This window comes from Vitis vinifera, chromosome 10 (genome assembly GCF_030704535.1).
Source record: "Vitis vinifera cultivar Pinot Noir 40024 chromosome 10, ASM3070453v1".
NCBI lineage: Eukaryota > Viridiplantae > Streptophyta > Magnoliopsida > Vitales > Vitaceae > Vitis > Vitis vinifera.
The window spans coordinates 7,597,888-7,613,490 of record NC_081814.1 but is presented as its reverse complement, the minus strand read 5'-3'; the positions used below and the strand labels follow the sequence as shown (position 1 = coordinate 7,613,490).

The window sequence follows — 15,603 nt, the reverse complement described above, 5'->3', positions numbered from 1 at the left end:
TTTATTATTAATAGTATATTCTAAAAATATTATTTAAATATTTTTAATTTATATTGAAATATTAAATGATGTTTTTAAAAAACATTTATGGTGAGAGTACTACTAACAAAAAGATTGATATTCTTTGTATAAAATAAATCAATATGATACCAATTAGGCTTCATATTAATAATTAAGTAGAATTGAAAGGAGGAAAAAAATAAAAATGTACAAAATTATATATTTCAAAATCCTTCTTTATTTAATAAAAGATAAAAATAAAAAATATATTATTTTATTTTTTGTCGATTGTGTTTGTTTTTTTAGTTTTCTCTTAAAAGTAATTTGTTTTTAAACTTTAAATTTTTTTTATGATTTGTTATCATTTTTTTATTAAATAAAAAAATCAAAATATTTGATTTTTTTAATATAAAAAAGTAATAAATTAATTTTTTATTTAAATTTTTTAATACTTAAAAAAAAATAAAATATTACAAAAATAAATAATATTATGTTTATTACGGTTAAGTATTATTTAATTTTAAATTCTATCCATTTTTAAAATTAAGTGAAAAAAACAAACAGCCCCTTCCTAAATTTTTTGAAACATCTTGGAAATAACATGGGAGAAAACTAGTGGATAAAAAAATCGAAACTTATAATTTCTATTTCTGAAAATCTAAAAAGAAAGGAAAAATTAGTGAATGAGGGAAGAGAGGCGGATGATTCCATAATTTGGTCAGGTGATTGAATGAAAGCAGGATGGCACTTTTAGTAATAATTGTGGTGAAGTGGAGGCAGAGGGGGAATAGAAACCCAATAGTGGGCGATGGTAAAATTCAAGTAGCTATCACAGTTGCTAAAAATTGAATAAAAGGACACTGGCTGGGCTCTGCATGTGCACCCTCTCTGCTCGCTCAGTACTTCGCCCTCTAAGTCGTCTTCCTTCTTGTCTCGTTTCCATTCTTTTGATTCTCTCTCCTAAAAGTCAGTACCAAAACCCACTTGTATATATACAAAATAAACCCACATCCTTTTCTCTCAATTTCTGTTATCTCTATATCTCGATATGTCTCCTCTTCAACAACCACCAACCCTCTCTGATTCTTTTTCTTCTTCTTCTGCTTCTGCGTCTGCTTCTGCTTCCTGGTTCTTTCCCTACCCTAAGCTCCGGTTCTTCACCCGCATACGCCGCTTCCTCCGCTCTAAATCTTTCTCCAAACGCTCTTCTCCCTCTGCCCGCTTCGAGGACGAGACGGTCATTCAAGGGATGGGGGAGGAGGAGGAGTCGTTGGGGTTGCAGAGATCGGTGAAGAGGCTTCACTTTGGGAGCTGGGAGGAGAAGGAGGTTGCCGCTATGGAGATCAGGAGACTCGCCCAGGAAGATGTCAAGACCAGGAAGTCGCTGGCGGAGCTCGGCGTTGTACCGCCCTTGGTGGCGATGGTTGTTTCGCCTGTCGTCGGGCGCCGGAGGTTGGCGGTTCAGACTTTGATCGAGCTCGCTAATGGAACATACACGTGAGTTGTTTGATCCTCTTGAGTTAATCTCAATTTCTTTTTATTAATCTACTGATTTTGATCGGAGAGTAGGATAAATTCACGTGAGCACCACGTGCTTACCTCCTGAATAATTCATAGAGTGATATGATTTAAATCATAGTAGATGGGTCACACATATTTTTGTTGAATTATAACTTTATAATATAATCTTTTGTAGGTGTTCTTAAGCAATCAAACCAAGGTGAACCCATTTGAATAACAAATTTGCTGCACAAACATGTATCTAAAATTTCGAATTTGATATTAAACATAGGCATAAAAACGATAACATAAGATAGGATATTCATAATTTGGAAAAATAGAAACAAATTAATTATTGAAAAGTGGGCCAGTTGGTTGTATCAATTTGACTTTTGGGGAATAGGCACATCCAAAAGCGCAGCCCACACAGTCCACCTTAAAACAGACTATTTTGCAGCCCACCAAAATTGTGATGAGTTGAAAGACGACCAAATCTGATTGAACTAAAGAAAATTGGGCGACATCCACTGAGTGCGCTGACTGTCCACTTAGGTCCACAGTGGTAGGAAGAGTGGTAGCAAGTTAGGGGACGGAGTTCATTTTTTATATGTATAGCTTAATTAAGAATAATCAAGGGTCGTCCATGAGATTGTTATTGTAGTTGCTCAGATTCCATTTGATCTCTCCTAGTCAAACTTCAATATATATGTCATATTGTTGACCTTCACTCTCCAATAATAGAGGCTCAATTTTCAAAACCCCCTTGAAATCTATGGGCAATAATAAACCCTTTCTTTATTTTCTCTTGGATTTAAAGTTTGATAAAAAAATTGTGATTCCATTATTGACTCTTTCCTCCATTGCTGTTCATTTTTCCAGGAACAAGGCCCTCATGGTGGAAGCAGGACTCCTATCAAACCTACCACAAAACACAGACACCATAGATGAGTCAACAATGCATGAATTCGCACGGCTCCTGCTGTCGATATCTTTTCTAACCAACACCCAATTCCCTCTCAATTCAACCGAAATTCTCCCATTTCTTGTGGCCATTCTTGAGTCGGGTTCAAGCATTGAAACCAAAGAGTCATGTATATGCACTCTGTACAATCTCTCTGCCGTGTTAGACAATTCTGGGCCTTTGGTCAATGGTGGGGTGGTGCAGTCTCTTTTGAGGTTGGTATCAGTAAAGGAAGTCTCCGAGAAAGCACTAGCCACACTAGGGAATTTGGTTGTGACCATGATGGGGAAAAAGGCAGTGGAGAATAGTACATTGGTGCCTGAGAGTTTGATAGAGATCATGACATGGGAGGACAAGCCCAAGTGCCAAGAACTGTCTGCATACATTCTGATGATCCTAGCTCATCAAAGCTCAGTACAACGACAAAAAATGGCTAAGGCAGGGATTGTCCCTGTGATGCTTGAAGTGGCCCTATTGGGAAGTCCTCTAGCTCAAAAAAGAGTACTAAAACTATTACAGTGGTTCAAAGACGAGCGGCAAACAAGAATGGGGCCTCATTCCGGGCCACAGGCCGGGAGGTATGTGATGGGTTCGCCCATGAACCAGAGGGAGACGCTTGAAGGAAAGAAACTGATGAAGACGATGGTAAAGCAAAGTCTAAATAAGAATATGGAGATGATTACACGACGGGCTAATGCTGCAACCGCTGCTTCCACGCTCAAGACCTTGGTTATCAGCACAAGTTCTAAGAGCTTGCCTTACTAGAAGGCTCATAGATCATAGCGCACACGATTTTCAAACTTCCGTTAGAAATGCCCAGAACTGGAAGGCATGGAATGGATGGTCTTTCACCTTTCATTTTTGGAATGCATGCATTTCTTGTACAATGGATTAGTTTGTTGTACATTATGGAAAATAACTTTTTTTTTGGTTTTCCAATATGGAAAACTATGAAATTTTTTTGGGATCAGAGAAAATGTCACATTTGAGAATCATGCCTTGTCATTCTTTATATTGTAAGTCGACATTCATCTATTATGAATACTCTTAATATATACCAATACAAGGAAGAGGGGATCAACAAGAATGAACTTGTCTTGTCACGGACGGGTTGTACAAGTCATGTGGACTGGCATTGTGGCCTGATATGAATGAACTTGTCATATCATAAATCATACAACAATGAAATATTACCAACTGATTGTGACTTACGTCTATCTGTTTTCACAAGTGGAGGGTCAATATCATTCTTGTTGGAGAAAAAAACAGGTGTGTAATTGTCTTGGTTTACATCATTCTTTTTTAAGACCAACTAAGAATTTAAACGAAAATTTTCTTATACAACTGTCTAAATTTATTTCTCTATTATATAAATAATAACTAATTTAAAAATATATGATTAATTAATAAAAGAAGTTATGCCCAAAGTGGATGATGTATTAAACTTTGTATCTCAATAGTGAAAGTGTAAAATAAACTTTATATTAACGGATGATGTATAAGCAATGAAATCAAAGTGCATACAAATATGATTAGACACGAGTAATGACACTAATGTGTAAAAGAATAAAACCAAAATACAAAACAATAAGATCTAATTTGATACAAAGTAATAAGGCCTAAACACACATGTGATACATATGATTAGTTGTGTTTTCAAGTATATCCCAAATCAACCACTTGAATCAATGTAAAGAAGAGGGGATGAACAAGAACAACCTTGCTTTGTCTTGGAAGGATTCGTAAAAGTCATCTAGATTGTGATTATATTTGGTTTAGAAGGATTTTTATAGGAGTAGTTTATTTTTTTTTTAAAAATCATACCATAAAATAATTTTAAAATTATTGCTTTATTTATTTATTTTTTAAAAGACAAGTTCAAATATATATATATAAAGAATAAAATTGTCTTTTCAAAAAAAGAGTTTAAGATGAAAATCAAATTCAATACTAAAAGTGAACTTGTCTTTTCAAAATACAAGTTTGATATAAAAACGAATTTAGTGAAAACAATAAAATAATTGATGAAAAATATCTTCTTTTTTTAATTTATTTTTTAAACAACCACTCTTTTTAAATATATATATATATTTTAATTCCCTCGTTTAGAAGTGCTCCATGGGTTTCAAAAATGATGTGGATTGGGCTTGTGGTTTGGTTTAGTTTAAAAGTGGACTGCCCAATGAAAAGACACTAGCGGATGTGTCTTTAGATATGGTGGACGATGCTAGTTAAAACTTGTGATTAATGCATGTAAATATATATATATATATATATATTTTAATACGTATCAATAAGTATTCATCACATCTAATAATAAAAATTATAGGAAAAGTAGTGGGATATTCTATCAATTTGTATTCGTCATCTTTAGGTAGTAAAGCTAATGTTGATTATATAACACTATCTACGGATATATTTTCAAAATCTTTTAAAAATGTAAACTTGTCAAACATATGCTGGATTGTTACAAAAATTAAATGAAGTGGAATCAAATCATTTCCAAACAAGCGTGATTTTTAGTCTCTTTCAATTTTGTCCTTGATGCAATTTAGCTTTTGAGAGTACATCTAATAGTCTTTGTTATTAGCTCAAGAGTTTAACTAATCAAGTTTTGATGATTATTAAATAAAATTAAGTTAATTAATAGTTTAAATTAAGCAAAGTTATCAGGTTTAAATTGGAAAATCTAAAAGAAAGTTCAAGCCATTATTAAAGAAAGTCAACATCATGAAAACTTAGATTTCTTCAAGAACTGAAGTGTTCTAAGAAAATCTATAAGATGGTACTTATTGGTGTGCTTAGGTTTAAAACTTGTTCATGTACTTAAAAGCTAGTTTTCATCTTTACTTTAGCTTAAAATAGTTGTTTTTATATAATTTTGGATGAATATTTGTTTTAATTCCAAATTTTCAGCCAAATTCTTTCTAAACTTATTCAAAAAGGTCTTAAAAAAAATTACACAAGTTGTTGAAAGTTTTAGGCCTCAAATTTGATCTTTTTAGGCATTCTTAAGTGTAACCTATAGTTGAGGTGCATAGGCAACCCTAAACCCTAAACCTATAGTTGAGGTGCAGTTGGTTGAGACTTTGCCTTTACCGATCGAGAATCGATTGAGGGTTAATCAAAACTTTGATTAACCTTAAAAACCCTGATAGTCAAACAACTAGTTAATCGGTTGAATTGAAACTTAATCAATTGAGGTGTTTTTGTGATTTTTTTAGTTCTTAAGCTGAAAATGTATAAATTGAAGAGCTCCACTACATTTATGAACAAAATAACAATAACATTCAATAAAAAAACTTCTCTTTTCTAACGTTCAAAGCTCTTTTTACAAGCTCATTGATTCCCAACTTTCAAATTTCTTGGTGCACCTTACAAATCCATCATAGTTTCTTTTGTATTGTGAGTTAGACTTATACCTAAGATTGATAACATTAAAACCTTTATTATCTACTTATTTTGAGTGAAAAGCCATGTCACGTAAGTGAAGTACTTGAAAGGATTGTACCATTGGAGCTCATGAATCTAATTGTAAAACTTAAAGACTTGCGTTGCATGCTTAACTAGTGAAACCTTTGTTTGATTAAGAGATTTAGAAGAGTGAATGTAAATGGATTATTAAACCAAGTTTGCATTTTTTTTTCTCCTTATCCTTTACTTATCTGCTATCTTATTAATTATCTCTTGACATTTTGTTTTTAGTTGATTATTTTTTGAAAATATTTTAACACTCAATTCAACCTCCCCTCTCCCTCATTAATGATTTACGTAATTTAATTAGCCATTTTTCATATCTATTTATGTCTTGGAATTCAACCTTCCTCCTTTTAGATGATTTATGTAATTTAATTAGCCACTTTTCACATTTCTTTATGCCTTGGTTTAGGATAAATTGAAAATGATAGATGAAAAAACTATACTAGGAAACTAAAGAGGTAGTGCAAAGGCTTGAGCCTAATTTCTCATTTTATTTTTAAAACTTTTATTCAAGTTCATTCTAAATTAACAAAAAAATGCAAAAGAAGATCACATGTGGTGTACGTGGAAATATCCTTCAACTACACCCGTGGGGGTATCACATTGAAATTTACCAAATCATAAAAAGAGAACAAATTTTCAAGCATTGTTATTTTTCAAATAAGTTTAAATGATGTTTGTTTTTTAACTTAATGTTGAATGTAATTTTCTTTTAGATTTTAAATATTTTGCTTTTAATTTTTAAATTTTTTTTGATGGAATAAAAAAGTTAAAATATTTTGTCTTTTATTACATATTAAAAACAACTTTTTGAAATAACCAAAGCATAATCTCAACATGACTTTCACCCTATTAATATTTAATGCTTAATAAAAATAAAATAATGAAAAAACAAATAACTTGATACTTAATATTATTAAGTTGTATTTAGAGTTAAATTAAATTAAGTTTTCTGTAGATTTAAGTAAAAAAAATCAAAAATGCTACTTTACAATGTTAATACCTACAATTTTCTTCATGTCTTTGGCATGACACCTTATGGCTTTTATTAAATCCATCTCAAATTTGTTTGAAGCATGCAATTTGACTAACCATTGTGCTATTCCATCAAAAGCATTTTCAAAGTTCATAAAAAAATTTGAGAGCTTAAAATTTTAGGCAAAATAATAAGAAAATGTTTCTATTTTACACACCAATAATTAAAAAGAAAAAAGGTTTTTGGTATTATATGCGCAAACATCTAGTAGATCATTGAGTCTTATAAAATTTGGAAAGTACTAATCAGTTAGAAGATATAAATTTTAATATAAAAAGTATATTTTCTTCTTAAATTTTGATGAATGCTTGAGTACTTTATAAGATGTTTTACATGTTTAAGTTGACTTAAACACTAGTTAGGCCAAATCTCGCTCAAATATCAAATGATGCGGGGCTACTTATATACACTCTCCGAAGCTTAAGCTAATGGAGGGTAGAGGAGACCCTTCATATAAAACCCAACCAACTTTAATAATCAATCAATGTGAGACATTAGACTTCTATTTGTTTTACATACGATAACTAGTCCCAAAGAAGTCAAATCAACTAGTATCATAAAATATTTAAATTACATACGAATTTGAGACTTGTAATACTTGGTTACTTATTTTCCAAGTGTTGTAAGTTGTGAAGACATTAAAGGGTTTTGGAATAAATAGGAGGGAGAAATGATGGAAAAAGATATTTCATCTTTTAGTTCTAAATTTATAGTCAATAGAAATTTTTTTTGAGAGTTTCTATGGCGGATTCCAAGTTTTCTTAAGTTAGACATGTTCTATCCTCAATTATTTCTTGCTTTATGCCATGTTAAACAGGGGCTACGGTTTCATAACTTTCAAACACGTCGACGGGGCCCTGCTTGCTCTCAAGGAGCCAAGCAAAAAAATCGACGGTCGTATGACCGTTACGCAGCTCGCTGCCGCCGGAAGATGTGGGCCCTCAGGGACTGGGGCGCCAGGGGATGTTGAAATGCGGAGAATTTAAATAACCGGCATTCCCCAAGAAATGTCATCGGAGTGCCTCTTAAGGCATTTCTCAACGTATGGGGAGATCGAGGAGGGTCCTTTTAGGTTCGATAAGCATACAGGAAAATCAAAGGGGTTCGCCTTTTTTGGTTACAAGACAGAGGAAAGGGCAAAAGCAGCAGTTTTGCATCCAAGAAAAAACATTGATGGGCATCAGATCGTCTGCAAGTATGCAGGCGAAGGGAAAAAAGGAAATCATGGGGCAGCACCAAATGTTGGGGTCGGTGGAATTCAGACCTCAATTGGGTTCCCTGGAAATGATGCTCTCCAGCCGGTAACAACGCTTGGTTCACAGTAGGGCGGATCCAGAGGTCTGTCTTCCCATGGGGGTTTCCCTCAGGTTGAAGGGGGAGTGGCGGTTTTACCGCACCACCAGCACCCTTTCTCCATTGGTGGTCCGGCGTTGACACCAATTGGGAGTCGGGCGCCCCCATCACTAGGTAGTGGTGGTGCATATGTTGGTGGAACGGGAGGAGCTTATGGTGTGGGATCTCAGTACGGTGGCCCGAGATCTGGTGAGTCTTCACAGCATAGGTACGTTTTCTCTTTCTTTTCTGTCAGTATAGCTTCACGAATTTCTTGCTCTGCTAAAAACTGCTGCCAGAAGTTGTTGTTTGTCTTTTCAGGAAGCGGTTGGGTTGCTGTGATTATTGGTTTTCACGCCAAAGTTCTTTTGCATGCGACTTGTTTGTCATTTTGTTGGTTTTTGGCTGATATCTTTTCTTAAGATGCTCTTGTACAAAACTTTGGTGTTTGGTTTTGATTATTGGTGGTCTTTAATTTGGGTAATGGATTTTTGCCAGCTTGTCTTTTGCGAGCACTGCAATGGTTTTTCACCCGTTCCTTTCAAACATTGCAATTCCCTTTTTACCTATCTCCCCTGACCCCACCCCCACCATTGGTTGTGCCCATGAAATATTGTTTTATTTCTCGGGCCTCATGGCGGCTTCTATTATGATGTAGACCTGTGGTTGCCTCTGAGGTACTTTTGGATGATCATGTTCGAGGATTAATGTGTTTTTTTCAAGACAAAAACACACACCTATATCAGGTGTCTTTCTCCCCCCAAAGAATCAAACATGCCGACGTGGACCTTTCAATCTCCACCCTGACTCCTTGCCACCCGGGTCAAGCCTATTAGAAATGAGTTTACTTTTTGTTTAGCATATTGTATGCATAAATGCTTTGCATTAGACACTGTGATTTGCTACATTTTTACAATATTGTTTGCCATTTTTTTAGCATGAGTTTTGAATCAAGGATTTTATGCCCCAAATTCTTTGTAGCATTAGCCTTATTTCCTTCATGTACTTTTGGTATTTGCTCCATTTAGTAGTTTGTTTTAATGATGGCTGGTATTATGTTATTATTATTAATTATTTTACTGCAAATACTACTATTATTATTCCCATCATTATCATTATAGATTAGGTGAAGTACGGTATTTACATGCAATGTACAAGGGCTTATTGCATCATTAGATTGAAGGGCAAAATTATCCTTACTAGTCATTAAGTGCTAGAATCTTGGTTATTTTGATGAGAGATCACATATCTCTAGGAGTTAGGATTTGAAAAATTAACCTTTACAAGCCTCTCAACTCCATGTCATACCTTAACATGCTAGTGAAGAAATGTATCACATTGGAGAAGAATCAAATGGATTCCTTTTTTGATGGGGATGAATCTCTATGGCCTATGAAAGAAAATGAAGAGAAGGAAAATTTTTGAGAACCTTAGTTCCTCTAGACTAATTATTAATAAATAGTGCTATTTGGGTCTTATTTAGGATTTGGGAAGGTTCTTTATTTATTTATTTATATATTTTTTAGAGGTTGTGAGGAGTGAGGGGAATTTTTCATTAAGTTTTGAGCTTTTAATTTTAAAAAGAAAGTTCCTATTTTCTTTAAATTCCGTTATTTGGAAGATCTAAAAAATAAGAGTCTTAATAACTTGTTTTGAACAAAACTTGACCAAGGAGGGAAATTTTTGCCAAAACTTGTTTCCAAGATGAAGTTAAGCTATTGGCAACTCATAGGGTAAATGCCTGCCAACGTTTTCAAGTTTTTGGAAGTATTTTTCAGTTTGAATTGGAATCATTTTCAAAACTCATGAGCAACGTGCTTTGCATAATTCTGATATATGTTCTTTAAAATGTTTTCCAAGCTTTTTGTGCCACGGTTTGTAAACATTTTCACAGGTACGTTTGTTCTTTCATTAAAGTTTCCACCCTATTTTTTCCTCATGCTGTCTTTTGGTTTCGCCAGGGGTTCCAATTAAGTCTCTTATTTGGGTTGCAAACATTTCTACACTTCACATTTTCCATACACTTGTGGATTCATGTTTATAGTTTTTGTTCTATCCTTGATTTTGAAAACTATGTAATAGCCTATGTTTTGGAATGTTAAGGCATCCATCATATGTATACTATAGAAGAAGAAAAGAATGAAAGGTGGGATCAATAAGCAATAGCCTGCATGTTTTCCAAAGAGAAAAAGTAGGTAAAACTGTAGAACGTGCACCTCTTTGGCAAATCAAATGTCATTCATCTTTTTATCTCATTTTCCTATGCAAAGCGATAGCCTGCTTTTAGTTGTTATTTTGATGTCATGAATTCAGAGATTGAAAATTTTGGTTTGATTTGTATTCACTTCTGTACATTTATTGCTGCTTCACTTCCTCTGCTTGTAAAACTTGTGGTGTTCTTTGTGATGGCTGTTACTGCAATTTACAAGTATTGGTACAGAATCTAGATTCAGTACTTTAAAGAAAAAGGAAAAAAATGTAGTACTTGAGTGATCAAATGGCTATTCTCTTGTTTCTTAAACTGCTCCACTTCCTCTGGCTTAAAAGTTGTGGTTTTCTTTATGATGGCTGTTACTGCAATTTTAAGTATTAGTATAGGTTCTAGATTCAGTAAAAAATGTAGTACTTCTGCGATCAAATGGCTATTTTGTTGTTTAAAGAATAAATGCTCATCTTCCGAATCTAAGTTTATACTTGTGCTTTGCATGCTGCTATAAATCTCTTTGTGGTATACTTGCCATGGATCAATCCTGATCTATACTTGTAATAATTGTTTCTTCACATATGTGCTCGCACAGATATATAGGACATTGGTGCGGGTGGGATGGGAAACCTTGGCATCAGTTGTGAGACATGTTCATTACAGGGATTTCTTCAATATTATCATACAGATCTAATAGTCTCGTTTCCTGCTCACATGCACTGCACGCGCAATCCTATGTGCCCATGATTCTGTAGTACTGTTAGTAGTTTTATTGTTGTCGTTTTCATTTTGTTGTAATTATAACAAATTGCTATTTTGCTATTACCAGAATAATTTATACAAGGTGGTAGTCCAATGTATGCCAATAGAGAACGAAAAATTAAGGGCATTAGGTCCTGTCACCTATCAAAAAAAGAGAAGGAAATATATTCTAGAATATCTCTTATGAATCTTCAAAGTTTTTGAAATATTGAAAATATTGCTGCAAGAAGGGCTAAATACTAGTGGAATTTTGATCTATGACCAATCTTCTGCTTCGATATTGTTTACTTGTAATCATTGAACTAGACTTTAGGTTCATTTCTCCTCTCAATTAAACAAAATCTTTGGGGGATATGCTTGCAATGTTTTTCTTTTTTCTTTTTTCATTTTAAAGGCTTATATTGTATACATTTAGAGGTTGTTTGATAACACCTTTTCTTTGTTGTACACCAAGAGTGCCCCAGGCAAGTGTAGGATATATAAAAAGGTGCCAAACAAAAAGGGGGCACAACATGAGTACAGAGACAGTACATGGGAACACCAAGAGTGCCCAAGGCTATACACTGAAACATGACCTACTAATAAAATTCAACTAGAGTGATCAAACCCTCACAGGATCTGAGAACAATCCCAAAAAGCACTCAAGAAAAATTTCTTAGTGACTGATCTTCCCGCTTCTCTTCTCTAAAAATTCCAGTATTATGCTCTCTCTAGATGCACCAGAATTGGCAGGAGGAGGATTCTGTACACACTTCTCTCTCTCTTTCCCACCCCAGGACTGTCCCATTCTCAAAGTAAAACTCTTAACATTTCTAGGAAGAATCTAATGAATAGCAAGCTAAAAGAAAAGGTTCTTAAATAAGTGAGGATTATCACAATGATAAGAATGTGATTCCCAACTCTCTCCTTGCACTGAGAGCATCCAATTACCAAGGCAAGAAGAAAAACGGAACATGAAAAAGAATCGAGGCTGCCTGCTCCTGTCCAAAAAAAAAAAAAACAAAAGATCAAGATGTCAAACCCCCAACAAATCCCAGATCAATCATTTTTGGTTGCTGGTCAGAGCACACCTTCTTTTGGAGGTTCTGTGATTGTGCTTCCTCCAAATGCACCAAAGTATATGCCCAAGGAGAGGCAATCTCCATGCCCTTTTGCACCACTTTCCCATACCTTTATTGTCTCTGCCTAAAAGTAACTCCCTTATTATCCTTGAAGGTGCCTACTGCAGGCCCAACAAAGAGAGGAGACCCTAAAGCATAAGCGCCTTACAGGATGGAGGATATGCTTCATTAACTCTTTCGTATCCTTGAACAAAGAGCCTCTATTTACCAAGGACCAACTCCTACTCATGAGCTGATCAACTGTAAAAAAAATTTCAACTGTTTTCTAGGCAAAAAAACAAGCCTCTAAGATGCCTTTAGAGGTGCCCTAATTCCCACACATCCTTTTGTAGGGAACTTCTATGAAACATCACAAGGAAGAACAAGAATACTTTACATCCTTTGCACCTCTTTCCACTAACCTATCCTTAACATCCCTCGCAAGGTTACTGAATGAGTATGCTCAAGCAAGCCACCCTATCAATTGTGAAAAATAGAAAAATGGTCCTATCCATTACTTAATAAAATAATTTGACTTAATAGAATATGTTTAGTGAAATTAAAAAAAAAGGGACTTAATAGAACAATGTTAATAGAACTTCACAAATTTTATATTGATAAAATGTATTTTTCCCTTTTTCTCCTTCAAAATCAAAGCCTTTTCCTACTTTTTCTCTTTGTTCAACTTGTGGTGGACCCAATATCTTCCCATCACTTTTAGTCTTTGTGAAATGTCTTTAATCTACATTTTGGTCATGGAGCTTTTATTTGTGAAGCTAAGAATTATTTGAGGAGCATACTGTTTTTTTTTTTTTTTTAAATTATTTATTTACTTATTTTAACCCAAATATTGATTTTGTATAAGGATTTTGCACATATATAATAGATAATTTAATTATGATGTTATTTGTTTACTTGTCAAATATGGCTAAAATCATTGGCCTCAAAGTCCATAGTAACCTTACAAGTTTTTTTTTCTTTCTCTTCTTTAATTTTTTATGACTTTCATAAATTTATTTATTGATTTCTTGTAATGCTGGCTGAATTCATATTCAAGAACCTTAAAAGGCCAATGGGAAAAGAATTCTTTGGATGTATATGGATAATTTATGTAGTCTCATAATGCATGAAATACAAGCAACTTGAGTCCTAGTCTTTTTTACCGTTGTTAGAAATTTAGCCAACATTATTTGCTCCAAAACCCATAACTATCTTTAATTATTCATTTTCTTTTTTTTTCCTCACAATATTTTGGGTGGTTTTTTGGTTCTTTAGTGTATTATTATTTTGGCGTTTGTTTTCATTGTAATGTTTGTTGGAACACATATTATCATTTCAAGATAGAAGGAAAGTAAATTTTGGAAGTCTAATTTATACAAAGCCCTTGTGAAAGTTATGAGAATATTGTGTAGAATGTAATTATTTATTTAGTGATGATTTTTAATCTCTAGTTTTTTGTAACTTCAAAATTTGAACTAGTGTTCATTACTAGCCTACTTGCAATGAATGAAGATGTCAGTCGTCATCTCCATACAACATCACTTCATCAATGGCATACCCTAATCATAAGTTGATCAATAATTAGAAGTTTCCCATTGTAGCCTTTCACAATAAAGAGTCACATTTTAGAAGGAGCAACAGAAACTCAAATTTCTTTAGAGAGTGCTTAGGATAATGAAAATAAAGGATTTAAATGTTAGAACTTATTCCTCTTTCCATTGACTATATCTAGCCTTTTCTAGAGAGGAAATTGTCCCATGCCCCACCAATGGCCTCAAAGATGTTAGTGAACCTTTTTTTCCTATCATCATTCCCCTTTTGGCCCTATTTGGATTGACTTCTGAAAAGCTAAAAGTTCTTCTTGAAGCTCAATAAAAGCTTCTCTATTTTTTTGACTAATTTTGTTTATAGAACTAATAGCTTAAAAAGAGATCTTAATATGAAACTAAGGAAAATGTTCCTTCTTATAGAAACTTTATTTTGGCTCATGTAAAGAGTTTTTTGGTACTTAATAAAACTTTTAAAATATCAATATTGCCTTTTAAAAATGGTCACTTTGGCTTCAACTTCCAATTGAAGCCAAAAATAGGAAGTTATCCCAAATGGGCTCTTTGCCCCCTCACACTTGCCCATAATGACTTTTCTTGAAAGGTTATCTCATTCTAGTGCAGACCTCTAATATCACTTCCCCTATCATGATTTTATTGAATGGACAAGTTTTTGTATCCAACCCAAGTTTAGCTTTCACAAAGTAAATGAAAGTTGACTTCACCAAATGAATTCTCCTTTTGAAAGACCAACCACCAAACCTTAACCTTACCCTCCTAAGGTTAAGTCCTTTGCTTGCCCTCCTAAGGTTAAGTCCTTTGCTTGGTTAGTGGCACACAAGAAGGTGAACACCAACGACATGCTATAGCTAGGAAGATCCTACAAAGCCCTTAGTCTTGATGTCTATATGTTGTGTATGGAGTGTGGAGAATTGGTAAATCATCAATTTTGTATTGCTCTTTGACTATGAGGTTGTGACATGGATTATTTAGATTGGCTAAGTTGGACTGGGTTCCTTCTACGAGTATTTATGATATGATGACCATTGCATATAAGAGATTTGGAAACTCCAGTAGAGGATTGGTATTGTGGCAAAATGCTTGTCTCGCTTTGATTTGGGTTGTGTGGCAAGAAAGAAATGCCAAAACTTTTTAGGATAAGGCGAGGACTTCAGAGACTTTTTGGGATACCATTTATTTCCTTGCTTACTTTTAGGCATCTTACACAACTTTCAAGGGCATTTCCCTTAATGTGATTCAGCTTGATTGGTTGTTGGTGTGTAGATTCAAAGGTGTGGGCTAGTAATGAGAGGTTTTGTGTACTTGGCTTACAATGTATAGGTTTATTTAGTATTTTGGAGGTGCCATTTGTTTAGTTCTTTGATTTTTGGAGGATTTCTTATCCTTCCTTTGTACCTTTTAATCCTTATTTAATATATTACTTTATTGTTTCTAAAATAAAATTTTTAAAAAAAAAGAAGAAAAAAAAACAAAAACTTAACTAAAAGTGCTTGCCTCGAGTTTTTCAATTTTTTTGTAAATATTTTACCTCTCACTTATTGTTATTAGTATTATTATTTTGTTGTTATCATTATTGTTGTTGTCATTATTGCGTCTTGGTTGCTTTGATGGCAAGGTACTTTCATATAAGAAATATGAGTCTAGTAGGAAAAGAATTCTTA

General features: G+C 33.8%; 3 protein-coding genes across 3 annotated transcripts in view; all 3 read left to right on the top strand.

The window, feature by feature from the left end:
- The first annotated feature begins 860 nt into the window (after nucleotides 1–860).
- LOC100246305 (U-box domain-containing protein 7) lies at nucleotides 861–3,453 on the top strand. The gene is made up of 2 exons (XM_002266690.4): nucleotides 861–1,497; nucleotides 2,380–3,453. The coding sequence occupies exons 1-2, from the start codon at nucleotides 1,049–1,051 to the stop codon at nucleotides 3,224–3,226; spliced, it is 1,296 nt and encodes a 431-aa protein (XP_002266726.1). The 5' UTR covers nucleotides 861–1,048; the 3' UTR covers nucleotides 3,227–3,453.
- A 4,305-nt stretch (nucleotides 3,454–7,758) lies between these two features.
- Nucleotides 7,759–15,603, top strand: part of LOC100241184 (uncharacterized) — a 16,574-nt gene continuing 8,729 nt past the window's right edge. Inside the window, exon 1 of the mRNA XM_059740041.1 lies at nucleotides 7,759–8,519. The gene's annotated coding sequence lies outside the window, so the exon portion shown is untranslated. The remainder of the gene's footprint in view (nucleotides 8,520–15,603) is intronic.
- On the top strand, nucleotides 7,985–8,718 carry LOC109123333 (UBP1-associated protein 2C-like). The gene is made up of 3 exons (XM_059740428.1): nucleotides 7,985–8,278; nucleotides 8,345–8,538; nucleotides 8,631–8,718. The coding sequence occupies exons 1-3, from the start codon at nucleotides 7,985–7,987 to the stop codon at nucleotides 8,716–8,718; spliced, it is 576 nt and encodes a 191-aa protein (XP_059596411.1).

Coding starts and splice junctions, on each gene's coding strand:
- LOC100246305 (XM_002266690.4), top strand. CDS start 1,049: ATGTCTCCTCTTCAACAACCACCAACCCTCTCTGATTCTTTTTCTTCT. Junction 1,498..2,379: donor CTCGCTAATGGAACATACAC/GTGAGTTGTTTG, acceptor TCATTTTTCCAG/GAACAAGGCCCTCATGGTGG.
- LOC109123333 (XM_059740428.1), top strand. CDS start 7,985: ATGTCATCGGAGTGCCTCTTAAGGCATTTCTCAACGTATGGGGAGATC. Junction 8,279..8,344: donor GAAATGATGCTCTCCAGCCG/GTAACAACGCTT, acceptor GGTTTCCCTCAG/GTTGAAGGGGGAGTGGCGGT. Junction 8,539..8,630: donor GGTGAGTCTTCACAGCATAG/GTACGTTTTCTC, acceptor TTGTCTTTTCAG/GAAGCGGTTGGGTTGCTGTG.